The 17,011-nt window shown below is 34.1% G+C and overlaps 2 protein-coding genes across 3 annotated transcripts; both read left to right on the plus strand.

Moving 5' to 3' along the window:
- Positions 1–784: 784 nt before the first annotated feature.
- TrpRS (Tryptophanyl-tRNA synthetase) lies at positions 785–3,465 on the plus strand. 2 transcript variants are annotated; one of them, XM_077440607.1, is made up of 9 exons: positions 785–838; positions 1,049–1,208; positions 1,282–1,350; positions 1,424–1,583; positions 1,655–1,837; positions 1,916–2,093; positions 2,169–2,375; positions 2,457–2,588; positions 2,661–3,465. In XM_077440607.1, the coding sequence occupies exons 2-9, from the start codon at positions 1,079–1,081 to the stop codon at positions 2,829–2,831; spliced, it is 1,230 nt and encodes a 409-aa protein (XP_077296733.1). In that variant the 5' UTR covers positions 785–838; positions 1,049–1,078; the 3' UTR covers positions 2,832–3,465. The 2 variants fall into 2 exon arrangements, with proteins under 2 accessions (XP_077296733.1, XP_077296734.1); XM_077440608.1 differs by having other exon boundaries at positions 830–887; positions 2,661–3,460.
- A 1,369-nt stretch (positions 3,466–4,834) lies between these two features.
- Positions 4,835–11,859, plus strand: sage (salivary gland-expressed bHLH). Its single transcript, XM_077441047.1, has 3 exons — positions 4,835–6,567; positions 8,194–8,326; positions 8,396–11,859. Exons 1-3 carry the CDS (start codon positions 5,958–5,960, stop codon positions 8,619–8,621), a joined length of 969 nt encoding a protein of 322 aa, XP_077297173.1. The 5' UTR covers positions 4,835–5,957; the 3' UTR covers positions 8,622–11,859.
- The last annotated feature ends 5,152 nt before the right edge of the window (positions 11,860–17,011 follow it).

Here is a 17,011-nt window from a genome sequence, read left to right on the forward strand (position 1 = left end):
TTTATTTATGTTTGTATCCTATTTTTTTTATTTTATCGTCGGTTCTTATCGTTAGTACAAAAATGGGTTCGGTGCTTACATCCAAAATGTGAATCGCTACGCCACGACGAAAATCACTCACGCGAGTCTCCTGTCACACGAAAATTCGTCGCACAGTAAAATTGCCGTACATAAAACTGCCCAAATATTGCTCAAAACTAACAGAATTAGTAAAAAAGCATTTGCTGAGCAATATTTGAGCAGTTTTCTGTAAGGAAATTTATCTATGCGACGAATTTTCGTACGACATGAGACCCGCTATCTATTTTGTAAAACATATTGTTTTATAAAATTATTTTCATAAAACATATAATATGAATAAAAGAAGTACATTTTATGGTATTAATTAATTTTCATTTAAAGAAAGAAAAAAATGATTACTATACCCCTCAATATATTTTCAACTTATATTTTACGACAGTGACTATTCTTTATGCTGGCTGTGTTGATTTCAAATTTGAAAATATGATCACATAAGTAAATTTCAGTTGAACAAAGTGGCCAACATCTATCGCACGATCAACAACTATAATGTTTCCAATATATTTTTGGAAAAAATGTAATTGCATGTACAATGAGGGAACAAGAGACAGAATGTTTTAATGTGATTACTGAAATTAATTAAATATAAGTCTCTTCATCTTTTTAGTTTATATTATAACTGTTCCTTTAAACTAAGTGTATGTATATTTTTTGATTCCAAACAAAAATATTATAATAATCATTTTTATGCTTGTATAAATTTGGTTTTGGGCCGCAGTCTGCAGTGGGCTGACACATTCATCTGTCTGCGGTTAAGGTTAGTTTTGCTTACGTTTCACTTATCCTATTTCATCATCATTTAGAATGTAAACTCATTAATTTACATGACTTTTAATTTCCATTTCATTCAAATTTATTTAATTTGGTCCAAATAGTTGATGTTTATTAGTTTAAGTTAGTGACAGATGTTGTCACTTGGAAATCCACGTGTATATATAGTAATTAACTGTCAGAAAAATCTCTCCAGGTACCATTAAGTCCGTTAAGTTTAGCAGTCATGGAGGAACCTGTGCCCATTGCAGAAATTGCAAATTTGGATCTTGATGTTCAAGAAGACGATGATATTGTAGATCCATGGAATGTGGCCAGCAAGTCTGATACTGGAATCGATTATGAAAAGTTAATAAGTGTGTAAAAATTATTTTTTTTGGTCGTTAGTTTAAAAGTATTTATTAATTGGGTCTTTGATTTTTTCCACAGAGAGATTCGGTTGTTCCAAAGTTGATGATGAGTTGATTGCTAGGTTTGAAAAGGTCACGGGAAAGCCAGGTAAATTTTTAATTCCATTTAAACTTTTTATATAATTGTTGTGCAAAGTGTTTATGTTCATTTAATTTTGTAGCGCATCATCTTTTAAAACGAGGAATATTCTTCTCCCATAGAGATATGCATTCAATTTTGAATATTGTTGAAGCCGGTAAACAATTTTATTTATATACTGGTAGAGGACCTTCATCTGATTCAATGCATCTTGGCCATCTTATTCCCTTTCTCTTTACCAAGTAATTATTTTTATACCTATAATTGCTATTGTTATTTTATTTAAATTTAAACTATTTGAATTACATTCTAGGTGGTTACAAGAAGTATTCGATGTCCCGCTCGTTATTCAATTGACTGACGATGAAAAAGCATTTTGGAAAGACATGACAGTAGAAACATCAATGAAAATGGCATTCGATAATGCAAAGGATATTGTGGCTGTTGGATTCGATCTAGAAAAAACTTTTATATTTAATGACCTTACATATATAGGGTAATTTTCATTTCTTCATTCATTTCATACTACTTTTATGCTTTTATATATGTATATGGTATATATATATTTTTTTAGTCAATGCCCAGAATTCTATAGAAACATGGTTAGAATACAAAAGTGTGTAACATTTAATCAAGTCAAGGGAATCTTTGGATTTGGAGACTCGGATGTAATCGGAAAAATTACATTCCCGAGTATTCAAGCTGCTCCTGCTTTTTCTACAAGCTTTCCGGCTATATTCAACGATAAAAAGGTAGTTAGATAAAAAGTTAAAAATCAAATCAAACAATAAAAAAGCGTCACATTTACATTAATGTTTTGTTTCTAGCTACCAGTTCTTATACCATGTGCGATCGATCAAGATCCTTATTTCAGAATGACTCGGGACGTATCAGCTCGATTGAAATTTCCTAAACCGGCTTTGTTACACTCATCGTTTCTTCCGGCTTTGCAAGGCGCTCAGACGAAAATGTCAGCGAGTGATGTCAATGCTTCAATATTCCTCAACGATACAGCTAAACAAATCAAAAACAAGGTTAGACGAATAATATGCCTATTTTTTGAATGAACATATATTTAAACACATGTGTTTATATTTACATACTATTAATTTCAGATAAATAAACATGCATTTTCTGGAGGTCAGCCTACAGTAGAAGAGCACCGTTTGAAAGGTGGCAATCCAGACATCGATATATCGTATCAATATTTAAAATTCTTTTTGGAAGATGATGAAAAATTAGCCGATGTAATATAATTAACATAATTTAAGTATATAATTTTTCTATGCTCAAATAATACGAGACGAAAATTGTTTCAGATACGGCAACGATACATTTCAGGTGAAATGTTAACCGGCGAGTTGAAGAAGGCCGCCATAGACTGTATATCTCCAATAATCACAGAATATCAAGAGAGAAGAGCTAAAGTGACCGACGATGTTTTAAAACAGTACATGACCATTAGGAAGCTGAAGTTTGACTATAAATAGTTATTACAAATTATATATTTTTTTACATATATAAGAACTGATCCGCTTTAGTGTCACTAGCGAAAATAAAAAGCAAAGTAACTGCAATAAACTGTGATTATATTATACGTTGATTCGTGTTTATTTAGCTTTTGATATTAAAATTAGATTAACCACACGCGATAATGATTATTTATTGTATAAATTGCGCTCATTGCCGTTGTTCATCTATTTATGATTCATCTATTTATTCGATTCGGCTTTAAATTTCATCGATTCGTTGTATTACCATAATATTGTGATTATGTGATTACGCTTCATTTAGAACTTACGGTTTTATAGGTAATGTGTATATTTTTGGTGGTTGTAAGGATAGATTATTATATTCGTTATAAGGGAAAATATCTAGACTGTACCGATTTGGTATTATTGTGAGTGACAATTCTACTCGATTCAAATGAAGTTTATATTATTTATAAAGTTGATTGTTTTTGAATTTCACTTTATCAAATTTGTAACAGAAACTTACACACTTATTATAGTGCCTATACTTTGTTGAATAAATGCACATTAAAATAGTATTCCTGTTTTATTTATTATCATATGTATATTTTTAGTTGAAAAAAAAAACTTACACATGTATTATATGTTATGTATATGTATTTTTATTTTATTTTACAATTTTGTCATAGTGACATTACAGAGTAGTTAAAAGTCATCACTGTGGCTAAACCAAAAAAGAAAAAAAGCATAACAATAAGAAAATAAAACATAATAAAAAACAAATACAATAATATGATCTCAAATTAAACAATCCCTCGACCAGATCAGCATATTTTAGATTAAATAATCCAAGTTAACATAAATCTGGTTGATGAGCTTTATGTGCCTTGCAACAGGCGACGAAACCATCAAATTGGTTCGTGCCACGAGAGAAAAGAGCAAAGTGCGGCATCTATATGAATAATTTAGAGATTATATCACTGTCCACATGTGAAGGAAAAGGGATTATCCCATCTCCCCAACTCCCCCCCACTAATTCCCTGTGGTAGCTATTTACTAATGCTAGGATTATTTCAGCAAAGAACTGAGGACTTGGTTAAGTCAGCTCTATATTTAGAATATTCCTATCCTCAAATATTTCTCAACAGTTTATAATTCAATATTATTGGCATGGAACTGTCTAAACTAAATTCCAGCATGAAAATACCGACATGAAATTCAACAATTTCTAATTATGGACAGAAATTTAAGTGGTATTTGTAAATAAGACAAGTTGTGGCCTCTCTGGGCGAGTTAGAAGTTCTGTCCTATACATGGGGCTTGGGTAATACGTATGTACAATGTAACAATTGGTTGGATCTAGCAAATTTAAAATATATCTAATAGAAGAAATATATATATATATATATATATATATATATATATATATATATATATATATATATATATATATATATATATATATATATATATATATATATATATATATATATAATATATAGAATTACAGTATGCACAGTAGAATTACATAACTCTTAAGATGTATACTGCTTTATGTACATGCCCGTATGAATCAAAATATGCTGATGGAGATCAGTGGCGGCTCGTCTATATGGGCTGTGGGGCTACAGCCCTTCCAGTATAGTACAAATGCATGCTATTTTTGCTGTCCATATGGGCTGCAGGGCTGCAGACCTCCCAGTATAGTACATATGCATTATATTTTGGTCTGCATTTGATCACCGGTATGGTCAACGAGATACTACAGCCTGATTAATATCTGCAGCCCCCCCCCCCCCATGAATTTTCACGATCCACCACTGATGGAGATACAGTGGAGTTAATTTTTGGATGAAATCGACTGGGTAATATCAGAAGATTTGGGTTTAACGCTATCCAAAACTTTGCTAGTAACTTTAGGAATACTTAATGTGACCATTTATGTTTGTCCTCAAAACGGGACATCTTCCAATTTTTACGTAATAGTATGTGTATTCAAGAAAACGCGTATTTTTTCATAGTTTTTATTTATCAATAAAAAGAACAATAATGTTGATGAAGAAAAGAAAAGAACAGGAATGAATAATATGAATATAAAAAAAATTATGTTGTTTTATATTTTTCTGAGGAACAAATTTTATTAAATATTACTGGGTTTGCTTTTAAATAAGAATGAAATTCTTGTCAGGATTTTTTAATTTTCTTGGTTCCGTGGTTTGAAGCATCAGTTAATATATGTAGTAACCCAAGTGCATTTGTTGATACGACCTTTTAATTCACCTATTACCATTGGCGCTAAAATATTTACAACAATAGCTTCTGTTTTCGTACGAGCACATCTAAATTTTTGTTCAAAACATGTTTGAATTAAATTAGAAGCACAATCGTTTGAGCGAAAACTATGGTTCTCTTGCCCCGTATGATAAGCCCAGGCGCCTTCCGTCGCAGCAACTTCCACATCTTTCAAAGTTGGTGAATCCGTTTTCTTAAAAAAAATAAGCACCGAAGAACTTGAAGTGGCGGCAAGATCGGAATTTCTATGTTTTTCTGATCTTAAGTGTTGCTCAATATAGCACTTTTTTTTAAATTGTTACCGTGTGTTGCTCTCTTTTTGAAAACGGGACATTTCGACGTCCCGAAACTGTGCTTGGGGACAACGGGACAGGCTACCTAAAAACGGGACGTATGATCACCTTAGGAATACTCCACAGACCACAATGATTGATTTACACTCTATCATGATCTGAACCATGGAACTTTCAGTCTGTAGTCGAATGTTTTTTAAACTCAGCTATCGCATCGGGTATAGGACTCTACATAATTTATATATACCGCCACAATGCACATTGTAGGAACAACAGAGACGATTATGTTAATGCGAACAATAGGAGTCATCCAGGCATTGTGAGACGAAGTAGGAGACATCTTCAGACTTGACGACAATGGGAACGGATGTTTGGTGCGTGTCACCTGCGACCGATCCGTCCGAACCATCAACTTCATTTTCTTTTCTTTTTTTCATTTCGTTTCAATAAAACACTTGTGTACACACACATTAATCAAACAAGGGCGTCAACCTGATGCCTATCCTTATTAAAAATCCAAATTTCAGTTCGTGTCTAAATATCGTACGCGGTGGCAACAATGAGCAATTCATCCCCGTATACCGAGTTGTACATGAGCGAGTCCACTCCCTTGGTGCCAGTCTGCACTGGCAACTATCCCAGGAGGGTCTCCGACAACTTCGAAGGAGACAACATTGTCGCAGAAGACAACGACAAGGTGATACTGGAGATAGGAGGTCCCGAATCAAAGTGCAAGTACGATGTGGACAACATGCCCACTTTTTATCACAAGAAGTACGACAAAACGTCGCCCCACCAGAGGGTGTACAGAAGCGACAGTCCAGGTCTGATGTCCAGGTCTCAGGGAGACTCAGCAGACAGGATGTACGGTGAGCATGGATTGAGCGAAGACGCTGAAACCTTATCGGACGGAATTGAGAGGAGCATCGAGCACGGTTTCAGCATGAGCTACGAGCTTCCAAACCAGGTGGATATTGGAAAGAAGAACCCTAGGACGATGGGCATCATCGGAGATATGGGGCAGTTGGACTTCAGAGGTTCTATTTTCGGGTGCGTGGAGAAGATGGGTGCTGCGTGTTCCAGGAGCTCGATTGTGCAAGGAGTCGATCCGTCCATGATGAGGGTGGACAACAATTCGTGGAGGGAAAGGGCGCTTCAGTTAGAGAAAGGTTCATTTCACACCTATGCAGTTCAGTAAAACAATAATTAATTACGCTTGAGTCTCATTTCAGAGCCGTTTGTGAATCATCCGCCTTGGACTGTTTGTACAGTTGTTACTTTGTGTTCGCGACGTTGCAAAGTCACAAATTTACGGTTTTTAAATGTGAGGTGTCTTTGTTATAATTGTATTGCGCAAATCGTGAAAAGTATAATATATTTAAGAACGTGGTTCGCCAGGAGTGCTCATTTCTATAAACGATTGAAGTTTTATCAATATTTCTTATAAAAGACACCTGCTGGATATTTTAGTGACAATAGCCAGTTTCGCGTTATTAACATTATCATACAGTACATACACACATTCCTACATTTGATTATTATTATAATATAACACTGTAAACTAACTGTCTATCAGAAAGTAGCGAAGGTTAATAATGATTCGTTATTGTCTTATGGAAATAGTCAACTCAATCTGAATACAGCAAAAACTTCACTGGCATTTAAACATTTAAGTGAAGAGATTGCTTTCATTTTCAGGAAAATTTAACTCGCGGCGCATTATATTTACAAATTTTATATTGAAATTGGCAATTCTCTAACTACATTAACTCTAAATCTAAATATGTATGTATTATACAGGGCTGTGGAGTCGGAGTCGGAGCATTTCAAGCGGAGTCAGGGTTGAAGTCAGAGTCGGAGTCGTAAAAATCAACTGATTTCGACTCATTTTTAATATATTTTTAATTAATACATAGTATTTAAGTATGCATTAACTAGAATTTCTAATTGTATTGAAGTAAATCGACAATTAATTAATTTCTTTATAAAAACCATGAATTAAAATTACATTATAAATTAAATCGTTGAATTGTACATATTTTGATGTGTTCTGGCCAAAACCGATGGTTCCATATTTCTTCATACTTTTTTATTCTCATTTTTGTCATTAAATTGATTTGTTTGGGTGTGAAATTCATATACATATGTATATGTACATACCTACTATGAATATATGTACTCACTTTTTATTTATATCTATTTCATTACCAATAATTCAATAGATTGGGTTATATTTTTTATATTTTGAAAATCGCTATTATTTTTACTACTAATGGTTATGTTGGCAAAAGGGTGTATCATACTAAAATCGTTCAAGTTGGAGTCGGAGTTTGGAGCCGGAGTCGGAGTTGAATCATAAAATAAAGCCGAATTCGGAGTCGGTAAATTTTGACCCGACACCACAGCCCTGGTATTATACATATATGTATAATAGATGCGTTTATAAATTTTGCATTTTTACAAGGCTTTTCTATGTTTCACTTCGCTTATTGGTCTCACACTATTCCTACATTCTTCCAATCGTTTTGAAACATTGCCATTTTGCGCGGTTTGGTCAACGATAGAAATTTTTTACAATCATGTCATTGTTTTTGATTGAAATCTCAATATGATTATATGATAATTTTAAGTTAGTGCATAGCATTTTGTATATCACCTTTTTCTTTAATATATAGGTTCCAATTCTCATTCATAAAGAAAACACAAAGAAAAGTTTCGAATATATAGTATAACCAATAATATACATAACTCAAGAAGCTGACATAAAAACCGTATTGTTTGCTTCACTTTTACAGAATACAAAAGATCAGCGTGTGACAGGGAGCGTACCAGAATGCGTGACATGAACAAAGCCTTCGATTTGCTCAGATCTAAATTACCAGTGACGAAACCATCAAAGAAGAAGTACTCAAAAATAGAATGCCTCAGGTAAATTGACCACTTCTAAATAAGTCAAAAAGCACTCTTTCAATCACTTATTCGACTTCCCTGTTTCAGAATAGCGATTTGCTACATCAGACATTTGCAATATATGCTGATGTCTCCAGTGGGATCTAGTTGGCAGGATCCTGGAGCTGTGCCCCCCCTGGCCGCAGTCGCCACCACCACCAGACGAGGGCGCAGCACCCGCTCAAGAGCGGCAGCCCTCCAGCAACAGCAACAGCAAGAGCAGCAGACTTCATATACCACCGATATCTACGGAAACACTTATACTTATCTGTGAACGGAACTAAAGTGCCATCTTAAAATGCGAAAGCAAAGATTGAAAGTCGTTGAGTCAGTTTTGTTCCCAGCAAAAGTTCTATAATTTGCAACAACAACCATGAACTTTCACAGTAGATGTGTCGATGTTGAGAAAAGAGTGCCTTTGAGAAACGCTATTTTATATCGAGTTATGTTTGTTGAATACGTTTATATGAATATAATTTAATGTAATATTAATGTATTTTAAAATTCAAATATTTTAAATAAAAATTAAAACAATCGAATTATCATATCGTTAAAATTTTCATTGAAAATGTTCAGTAGAAAATGTTAAGTTTTTCATGGAGATTGATATTTATATCAGGTAAATATAAAATGGTACAATTCAGTACTAATGTTTATCACAATCAGAGGCTCTTAGCCATGATTAAATTAAGTTGAGGGTAAAAAATCCGTTTTGTCCCAGGATATATGATATTATACCAGAAAACATGATTTTATCCAGTTTTTAGGCATCAATCAATCAGTCTCGTTCGTACATATAAAACGAAAGCACTAGAAATCAATAGTATCTTAGACGGGTTGTATAGACAATTAATCACTTTCAAGTGGTTTGCATAACATTTGCAATATCGAATATCTGACCAATCTGTAAACGATCATTCTTCGATTTTTCTGTTTGCACGGAAGATCGTCGCTCAAGTGCCGCGAATAATTCAAAATTTGAGCGTGTTGAATTTTGAATTAGTCTGACAGTGGCTTTCAACGGTCGTCGTTCAAACTGAATTGAAAAATGCTTGCATTCTAAAACAGCAATTTAACAATAATGTTATAATAGCCATTTTCGTCCAGTTTTAATCTGATCATTTCCTGCGGTCAGTCTTCATATTGCGTCCTTCACACAAATCGCATATATATATATGTATGTAATATTACATTAATTCACTCGTTTTTCATGATATAATCGGAAGCGATTTTGACGCGTTTTGTGCGTCATTATTTCGAACGCTTCAGATTTTGTTCGCTGACCCAAAAAATGGCGTGGGGCATTGTTTTCGAGCGAAATGGGGCCAATTACCGTTTTTCTGGCTATTTTTTTCTATCGTCCGTTACTGTGGACCAATTGGATAATTGAAACCGATCTGTGGATGAAAATTATCCGTTTTGGTTTTAAAAAATCTTATGTACGTGCAATATGTATTTCTTGTTTATATGAAAGTATTAAGAGGGCTGTACACCCGAAACCTTAATTTTGTTACCGTTCCTTTCTTCGATATATATATTGAGTGTATGTATATATTGAGTGAATGCGACAATATATATCAATATATATATTGAGTGAATGCGACAGTTCTGCTTCGATCAGATAAAACGTATTTTAAATTGACAAAATCAAGGTTTCGTATTCTCCTATTTACTTTTCCAAAACTGTACCAATTTAAAAAAAAAATTCATCATCGGTATGAGAAAGATACTTTCTGTGCATCTATTGGCGTATTTTTTTTTAAATCGACCGTTAAATAAGCACGCTGGGCTCGTTTCGTGGGTGTAAAAAAGAGGCGACTTTATAGATGTTTGGCGGCTCCTAGCTCCTATAAAAAATAAATAATCAAAAAAATAAAACGATAGATGCACTCCAATGATTGATATCCATAGCATATTAAAAAATAATTTCTCTAGTGCCATAATTGAGGAAGGGAGAAGCATAGTACGTTTGTATGGACAAGGCGCTGCTGTCCAGCCCTCTTAAAGATCAGATTTAATTTTTTTTATTATAATTTACCATGTTGCCATAGGTTGCCCCAAAGCGACATCTATGGTTTAAAATTTGTACATATGTACATATATAGCCAGCAGCGTGGATTAATGGTTAGCATATTATGCTTTCGAGCAGAGTGGTCACGGTTCGATTCCCACTAGTAGCTGTTGGTCAGAGCTTGGTTAGTGACTACAGGTCGATCGTTTCCTATCAGAGTTTGTTAATTTTTCTGATTTTCATTGAAGTGGTTCCTGTACATTGGGATCTCCTTTTCAATCTCTCTTGCGAATCTCAAGTTATTCAGCGTCTTAAGGTTCACCAATGTCTATAATAAAATGCTCCAAAAATTTCTCCATAGATGTCACTGTGGATGATGTTTGTATGAACTTGCATTGTATAAAATGCTTGTATTGTTTCTGTAGTCGTGCACTCGTCGCTTTGGAGCGATTTGTATGTAAAGGCGAGTGTACATATTCGAATATAAATAAAAATAATTTTTAGGTTATAAATTTGAAATTATGTATATTCAAATAGTGGTGACAAATAGTAGGTAGGTTGGTTGCCAATTTGGTGAGGAACCGTTTAAAATAATGAAATAAGATAAATTGGCAAAATCTGATAGGTAACGATCGACTTGGAGTCATAAATATCCAAGTCTGACCTGCAGCACTGCAGAAATACTCCGAATACATTATTTTAAATATGTTCAAAATATGTTCCATCGACCGAAACGAATGGTAATCCGATACAATAATGCGACTAAACCAAGGGCTTCGATTTTTTTCACACGAGTCAATTTTGTAACGTGAGAGTGGGTGTACTAGACTAGTGCTACTCAAACTTTTTCAGCTGGCGGACCAGTATTTTTTTTTAGTAATTCTCACGGACCAGCATCACATTTTAAAATAAAAACCTTATATATGTATATGGTTGAAAACTTGTAAACAAATAAAAATAAAATAAAATCTATGTAGTAAAATTCGTGGATCGTCATCTGGTGGAAAATAGAAATCGAATCGCTCTGATAAATTTGTAAAATGACAATTGATTATATCGCGCAAAGACGTCATATTAACCTCCTCTCCTCCTTCGTAAATAATATCAGCCAAATTGTGAAACAAGTCATAGCAATCTTTTAAAACACGAATCTTCCATGTTTTTAGTTTTCATTTCAACCCATCTGTATTGTCTGCCATAGTGAAACAAGATGACATTCTTCCTTGCATGGATAAGTTAAGGTCATTCAAAATGCAAAAAATATCTGTCAAATAAGTTAGCTTGGTTATCCAGTCTATATTTTGAAATAGTCCTGACATAAGCTATTGTTTTATTTTTTTAATTCCGTCTTTCTCCTCGTAAGACCAGTAATGGGCCGCGGACCATAGTTTGAGTAGCACTGTACTAAACGATACTTTTGTCTATTCACAGTGCTCTTTTGACACAGATGTGTCGTTGAATAATCCTTCGGTGGTCATTATCGGATGCGCTGTATGCATGATAAAATAAAAAAAAAAAAAAATCATGTTCAGTATTTAAAAACACGAAATTTCAAAATGATTGACATCTCCCGAAAATAGTGAAACTTACATATATTTTATCATTAATTGATTTTTCGTATATATATCTAGACATCTCTTGATAATATTTCGAAGCATAAATGAAATACCCATATTTATTTTGTTGGCAAAGTTGCATGTATTTGAGAACGCCTATGTGGCGTTCGCGGGCGCTAACGCATGAAATATGCAGGACGCCAATGTGGCGTCCGCGGTCCCTAAAGTGTTAAACCAGGCGTAAGCCCGGGAGCCTCTCGGTGGTTAGCAATAGCGCAATCTCTGAACTGTACTATTGGATAATTTAATATTTTAATCATTTATTGTGATATTGTAATATTTTAGTAATTTATTTAAAAACATTGCTTTACTGTGCTAATAAAATCCGTGGTCACTGTGCTGGACGCCAAATGACCAGTTAAAAAAGTGTGTTTTAAATTAAAATGATGCAAGATCTGCGGGGTTGATTATGATAATTAGTTATAAAAATCATTTTATCATGTACTAAACATCGAATAATATAAAATAATTGCAAGAAATTAAAAAAATAGCAATTAAAGCGGGGCTGTCATTCCAAGGCGGATATCATTCTCACACTGACCGTTGAACGCGGCGCGTACTAAATTCCATCTCTCTCTCGCCTCTTTGAGAATTTCTGTTGCTCGATGTTTTTATTTCGTAATGACATAATTCGAATCATAGAGGTTTTAATTAGGAATACATAAATATGAAGCCCATTGTAGGCACACAAGGATATTAGTAATATTTTATTTTTGTTTAACTATCAATGAACAATAACTAAACTAATTACTGTTATTATATAAAATATCTATGTATTATATATAGGTCAAAAAATTAACGACACTATACATAGATAAGTTAACAGAACATTTTTTCCATGAACTGAAAGGTTCACGATTAGATTATTGATCTTTATTCATTTTTTTATTGATTTTATTATATTTTTTTCGATGGTTTATGGGTCATAAGACAGTTTTAAATGTTATTGAAATTCTTCTCTGTGAATTTGCAGATTTTATATTTACTTAAAAACAACGCGGTTCCATAAAATATACAATTATCTACATATATAATACATATGCACCATCTATATAACTTTCTTCATACCAATTAATTGCACTTTTCTCTCCAAATATTAATTTTCCTGGAAAGTTGGAATTAGTTGTGTTAAGAGGAATATTTTGTACGTAGGTAATATTTTGATTTCGTGAATCTATTTTTGATATCGTATCTTACATATTATGTAATTTTGCTACTACTAGTCGCAGAACTATAATATGTCAAGTTTACTATAACATAATACAATATGTTTGAACATATATGTAAGTGCGTACATATATGTAATATTATTATTATAATAAATTTCATATTTTATTTGGGTAATTCACTTTCTGCTTCCTGCTTATGAATGTATTTAGGATTAGTCAAGCCATTTTCAATTTCGGTTTATACCAGTTTATTCAGTATATTCAAATAATGGCGACAAATGAGGATAGTTTGCCAATTTGTTTGGAATCGTTCAACAATTAAATCAGATAAATTGGCAAACTCTGATAGGAAACGATCAACCTGGAGTCGAATAAATGTATGTATCTCAATCCCTGGAGGGGTCAGGCATTGAACCTAATATACGCTAATCACTGAGCTATTTTGCTGGCTATACTTACTGACTACTACTACTACTTGTTTTAGCATTTACATAATGTAATGCTATCGAAGGACGGGTGAACTTTAAATTGGATGCTCTTGCATTTCTCTGAACCTCGGGGAGCTGCTGCCGTCCGTCACTTTTTTTGAGCGCTCTGTCCATTTCTCAGCTTAGATTTTTCTCTGGTTGGTGACTGGGCGATCCAGCAGCATTTCCCCAGCTGCCATCTTCCTCTGTCGACTTCCTGTGGCCGCTGGTGGCCGCTGGCTGCCGTGGGTGGCAGTTATCTCCCTTCCTGTCAACCGCCCTCGCTCGGCCCCAATTTAATTGGAGCCGTTTCGTTATGTGCTTGATTATTGCGCGTATTTATGTAAAAACATTATCTCGCAACTGAAAAGTACACGCACATTTTGATATCTGCGAACAATATAACCCAACGATCGCCGAAACAGGGGAATCGCCAAGCTTCCGCGTTCCCATCCAAATGCTCGCTCCTCAGCCTGCCCGCTGCCAAAACTGAAACTGCCAGCCAATATCCTCGTTACGAAATGTGTGTGGATATTTTATTTGTCGTATAAAACTCGTTTTGCCATTTGCATTGGCGAATTTTTTTCTCTAAAATTTATAGTATTTGCAGAATTTATCTATCGTCGAGACAAGGTTCTTGCCACTGCACCCCCGCACGCCGAGTGGGATCTCGATTATAATTTCAAATGAGTGAAAGCGCTCACATATGTATATTTGCGTTGCAGTTTTATTTGCAAGTTGACGATATTGTCGTGGAGCCTTGATCGTCCGTCCCACCGTTTTCATGAATGGTGGAATGTTTTGTTTTGTCTTGTCGGAAGAACGTTAGCAAATAGCTCGTGTGAAACCTTGAAATTAGAGGCGAAGTTTGAATTAGGAGTTTGTCACATTTTGAGACAATTTACTTTGTATGTGAAATGAAAAAAAAAAATGGCGGCAGGGAGGATGCTGCACGAACCGAGTTGTAGGCAGTTTTGGGATATGTGTAAGCTGAAATTCATTGATAATAAGTTCAATGAACTTTGTCAATGCTGCAATAAATTAAAGCACAATAGAACAAAAATAAAGTTATTGTTGCTTTTCCTTGACATTTTTTTTTACTTGTACTTGTTTATTCTTAAGTTACATAATAAGTAATAATCATGAGTTATGATTATTAATTATTGGCACGTAACTGATACTAATTTAGTATCAGTGACGTGCCGTGGCTTTTAAAACTGGGGACTAGGTATGGACTAAAATATACATATGTATTTTTTTTTAATTATAATGCTCTGTCTTGAAGTGATGACTTACAATTTTTAATAAGTACTTATAATTTTTCTAACCTACCTTTCATAATAACATATTGTTTGTCTTTTCAACTTGATCTTCTGAATGATTTGTCGAACAATCGATCGAGAATGGAGCATTACAAGGTCTCGTCATTTGTTTTCTCATGCTCCGCACTGATTTGTTCTGAGGGAATTGTTTCACGAGCCGAGTCCCTTGCCATATTGCACTAAAAAAGTGTAAAGATGTGCTATATTAATAAAAAAAAATAATTTTTGATAGACAAAAAACAGAATATTCTTATTGAAAATTCAATAAATGCTTGAAGAGAAGAGTAAATGTTTTATCTTAGACAGAACGCCCATACATAACAATTTCCAGTACCGCAAAGATAACAGAATCGAGACGGTGAGTCCGTGTAAGCAAACGACGCGGTGGACCATACCGTAACAATCCACTAACAATACCACTACCTCAGGTTCGGTAATTCGGTTCAATTCCGGTCCCCGAACTTTACCAATTCGAGTAAACAATATCAATATGGACAACGATTTGAATTTATTGTAATAATTCTTGATATTTTTATTTTTAGGTAAAAGATTTTAGGGGACTAGCCTAGTCCCTCTAGTTCAATGATGGCACGCCACTGGATAAAAAATATGTATATGTTTATTCAAAAGAATAGACAATAAAAGCACGCGTTTGCCAGTATGTGTTGGAAAGTTTTATCATTTCCTTATCTACATACATATGTATGTAAATGTAGTAATAAAAGCATTATACTCCGCTGTCATGGATTAGGAATTGTAGTCTTTTAGTAGGATTTAATAGTACTGTTGGGTAGCCTTTTCGAATATGATAAGTTAAAGTCTATTTTTATAGTTTTGGAATCATGAGCTAAAAATTGCGAAGGGGATTGAAATATGAGAAGTTTTCAAGGAAGCTGATAAGACGGCAGGCTTCTTGGAAGTATCTATATCTATAATTGAAGTAAAATTGAAGAGTTAAATATAAAGTGTCGATTGAGAGTATCTATCTTACTTCTAAGGCTAGAACCCAGCAGTTAATCAGGTCAACAACACTTCTCAATCAATTTGAGCAACTGGTGCATAGTGGTGTTATCTTTCGCAACATACTATATATATTACAGTGAGATCGCGTGCACTGTCCAATTTCTAATAGGAAACTGAAGCACAATACCCACACAAAATAATAGACCGTCTGGTCTTAAAGCATCTCCGATGAAGCTGCAAGGTCGATTCATTGAATTTCGCACATCGAATTAAGAACGCGACCTTTCTTATCTACCCATATGTTCCTTTTTATGACATTTATAATATATATATATATATATATATATATATATATATATATATATATATATATATATATATATATATATATATATATATATATATATATATTATGTCAGTTTGAGTTATGACCGTGTGTGAAGCAGCGTGCGACTAGCACACGGTTACACCACGTGGTCCCGCGTCGTCCTACACACGTTTGATTTTATTTTGTGTAGTTTATTTTATTTTTTTCAGCTTCTATCCGTGATGTTGATGTCCTTAGCGACTTCCTGCGTTTCCTGATTTGCTACGAGCTTATCGGAACTATTCATTCATCTGTGCTTATTTAATGCGCGTACTTGAACGCCTGCCTGTGGATACGTGTATCGTTTTTCAGATATACGTATGAACAATAATACATGTATTTGTAACCCAATTTTTGGCTTGCTCTACATCCGCACAGGGCACTGAGAGTACGATTTAAAGTCTGATTACGGTACCAGGAAACGAGTGTACAATTCTAATTTCGTTTATCTCGGGCAGGTCCTGGTTTATGTGTTTCGTTAGCACACGTACTATTTATACAATGATCGGCGATTTGACGATGAAGTGTGGTTTGATTCTGTCCTGATGCCTAGTTGGTTCCAAATTTCTATCGGTTTTATTATGAGATCACTCACTATCGATATGGAGATGTGCAAATTGATGAATTATTTTGTCTAATGTGTAAAAAATGTGATATCGTCGTGTGTTATACCGCATATTTGCAGTGTGGCGAAATTGTATACACATGAGACCTCTAGAGCAATTTATTTTTATGTAACAAATTCCAGT

This window comes from Arctopsyche grandis, chromosome 11, assembly GCF_051622035.1.
Source record: "Arctopsyche grandis isolate Sample6627 chromosome 11, ASM5162203v2, whole genome shotgun sequence".
NCBI lineage: Eukaryota > Metazoa > Arthropoda > Insecta > Trichoptera > Hydropsychidae > Arctopsyche > Arctopsyche grandis.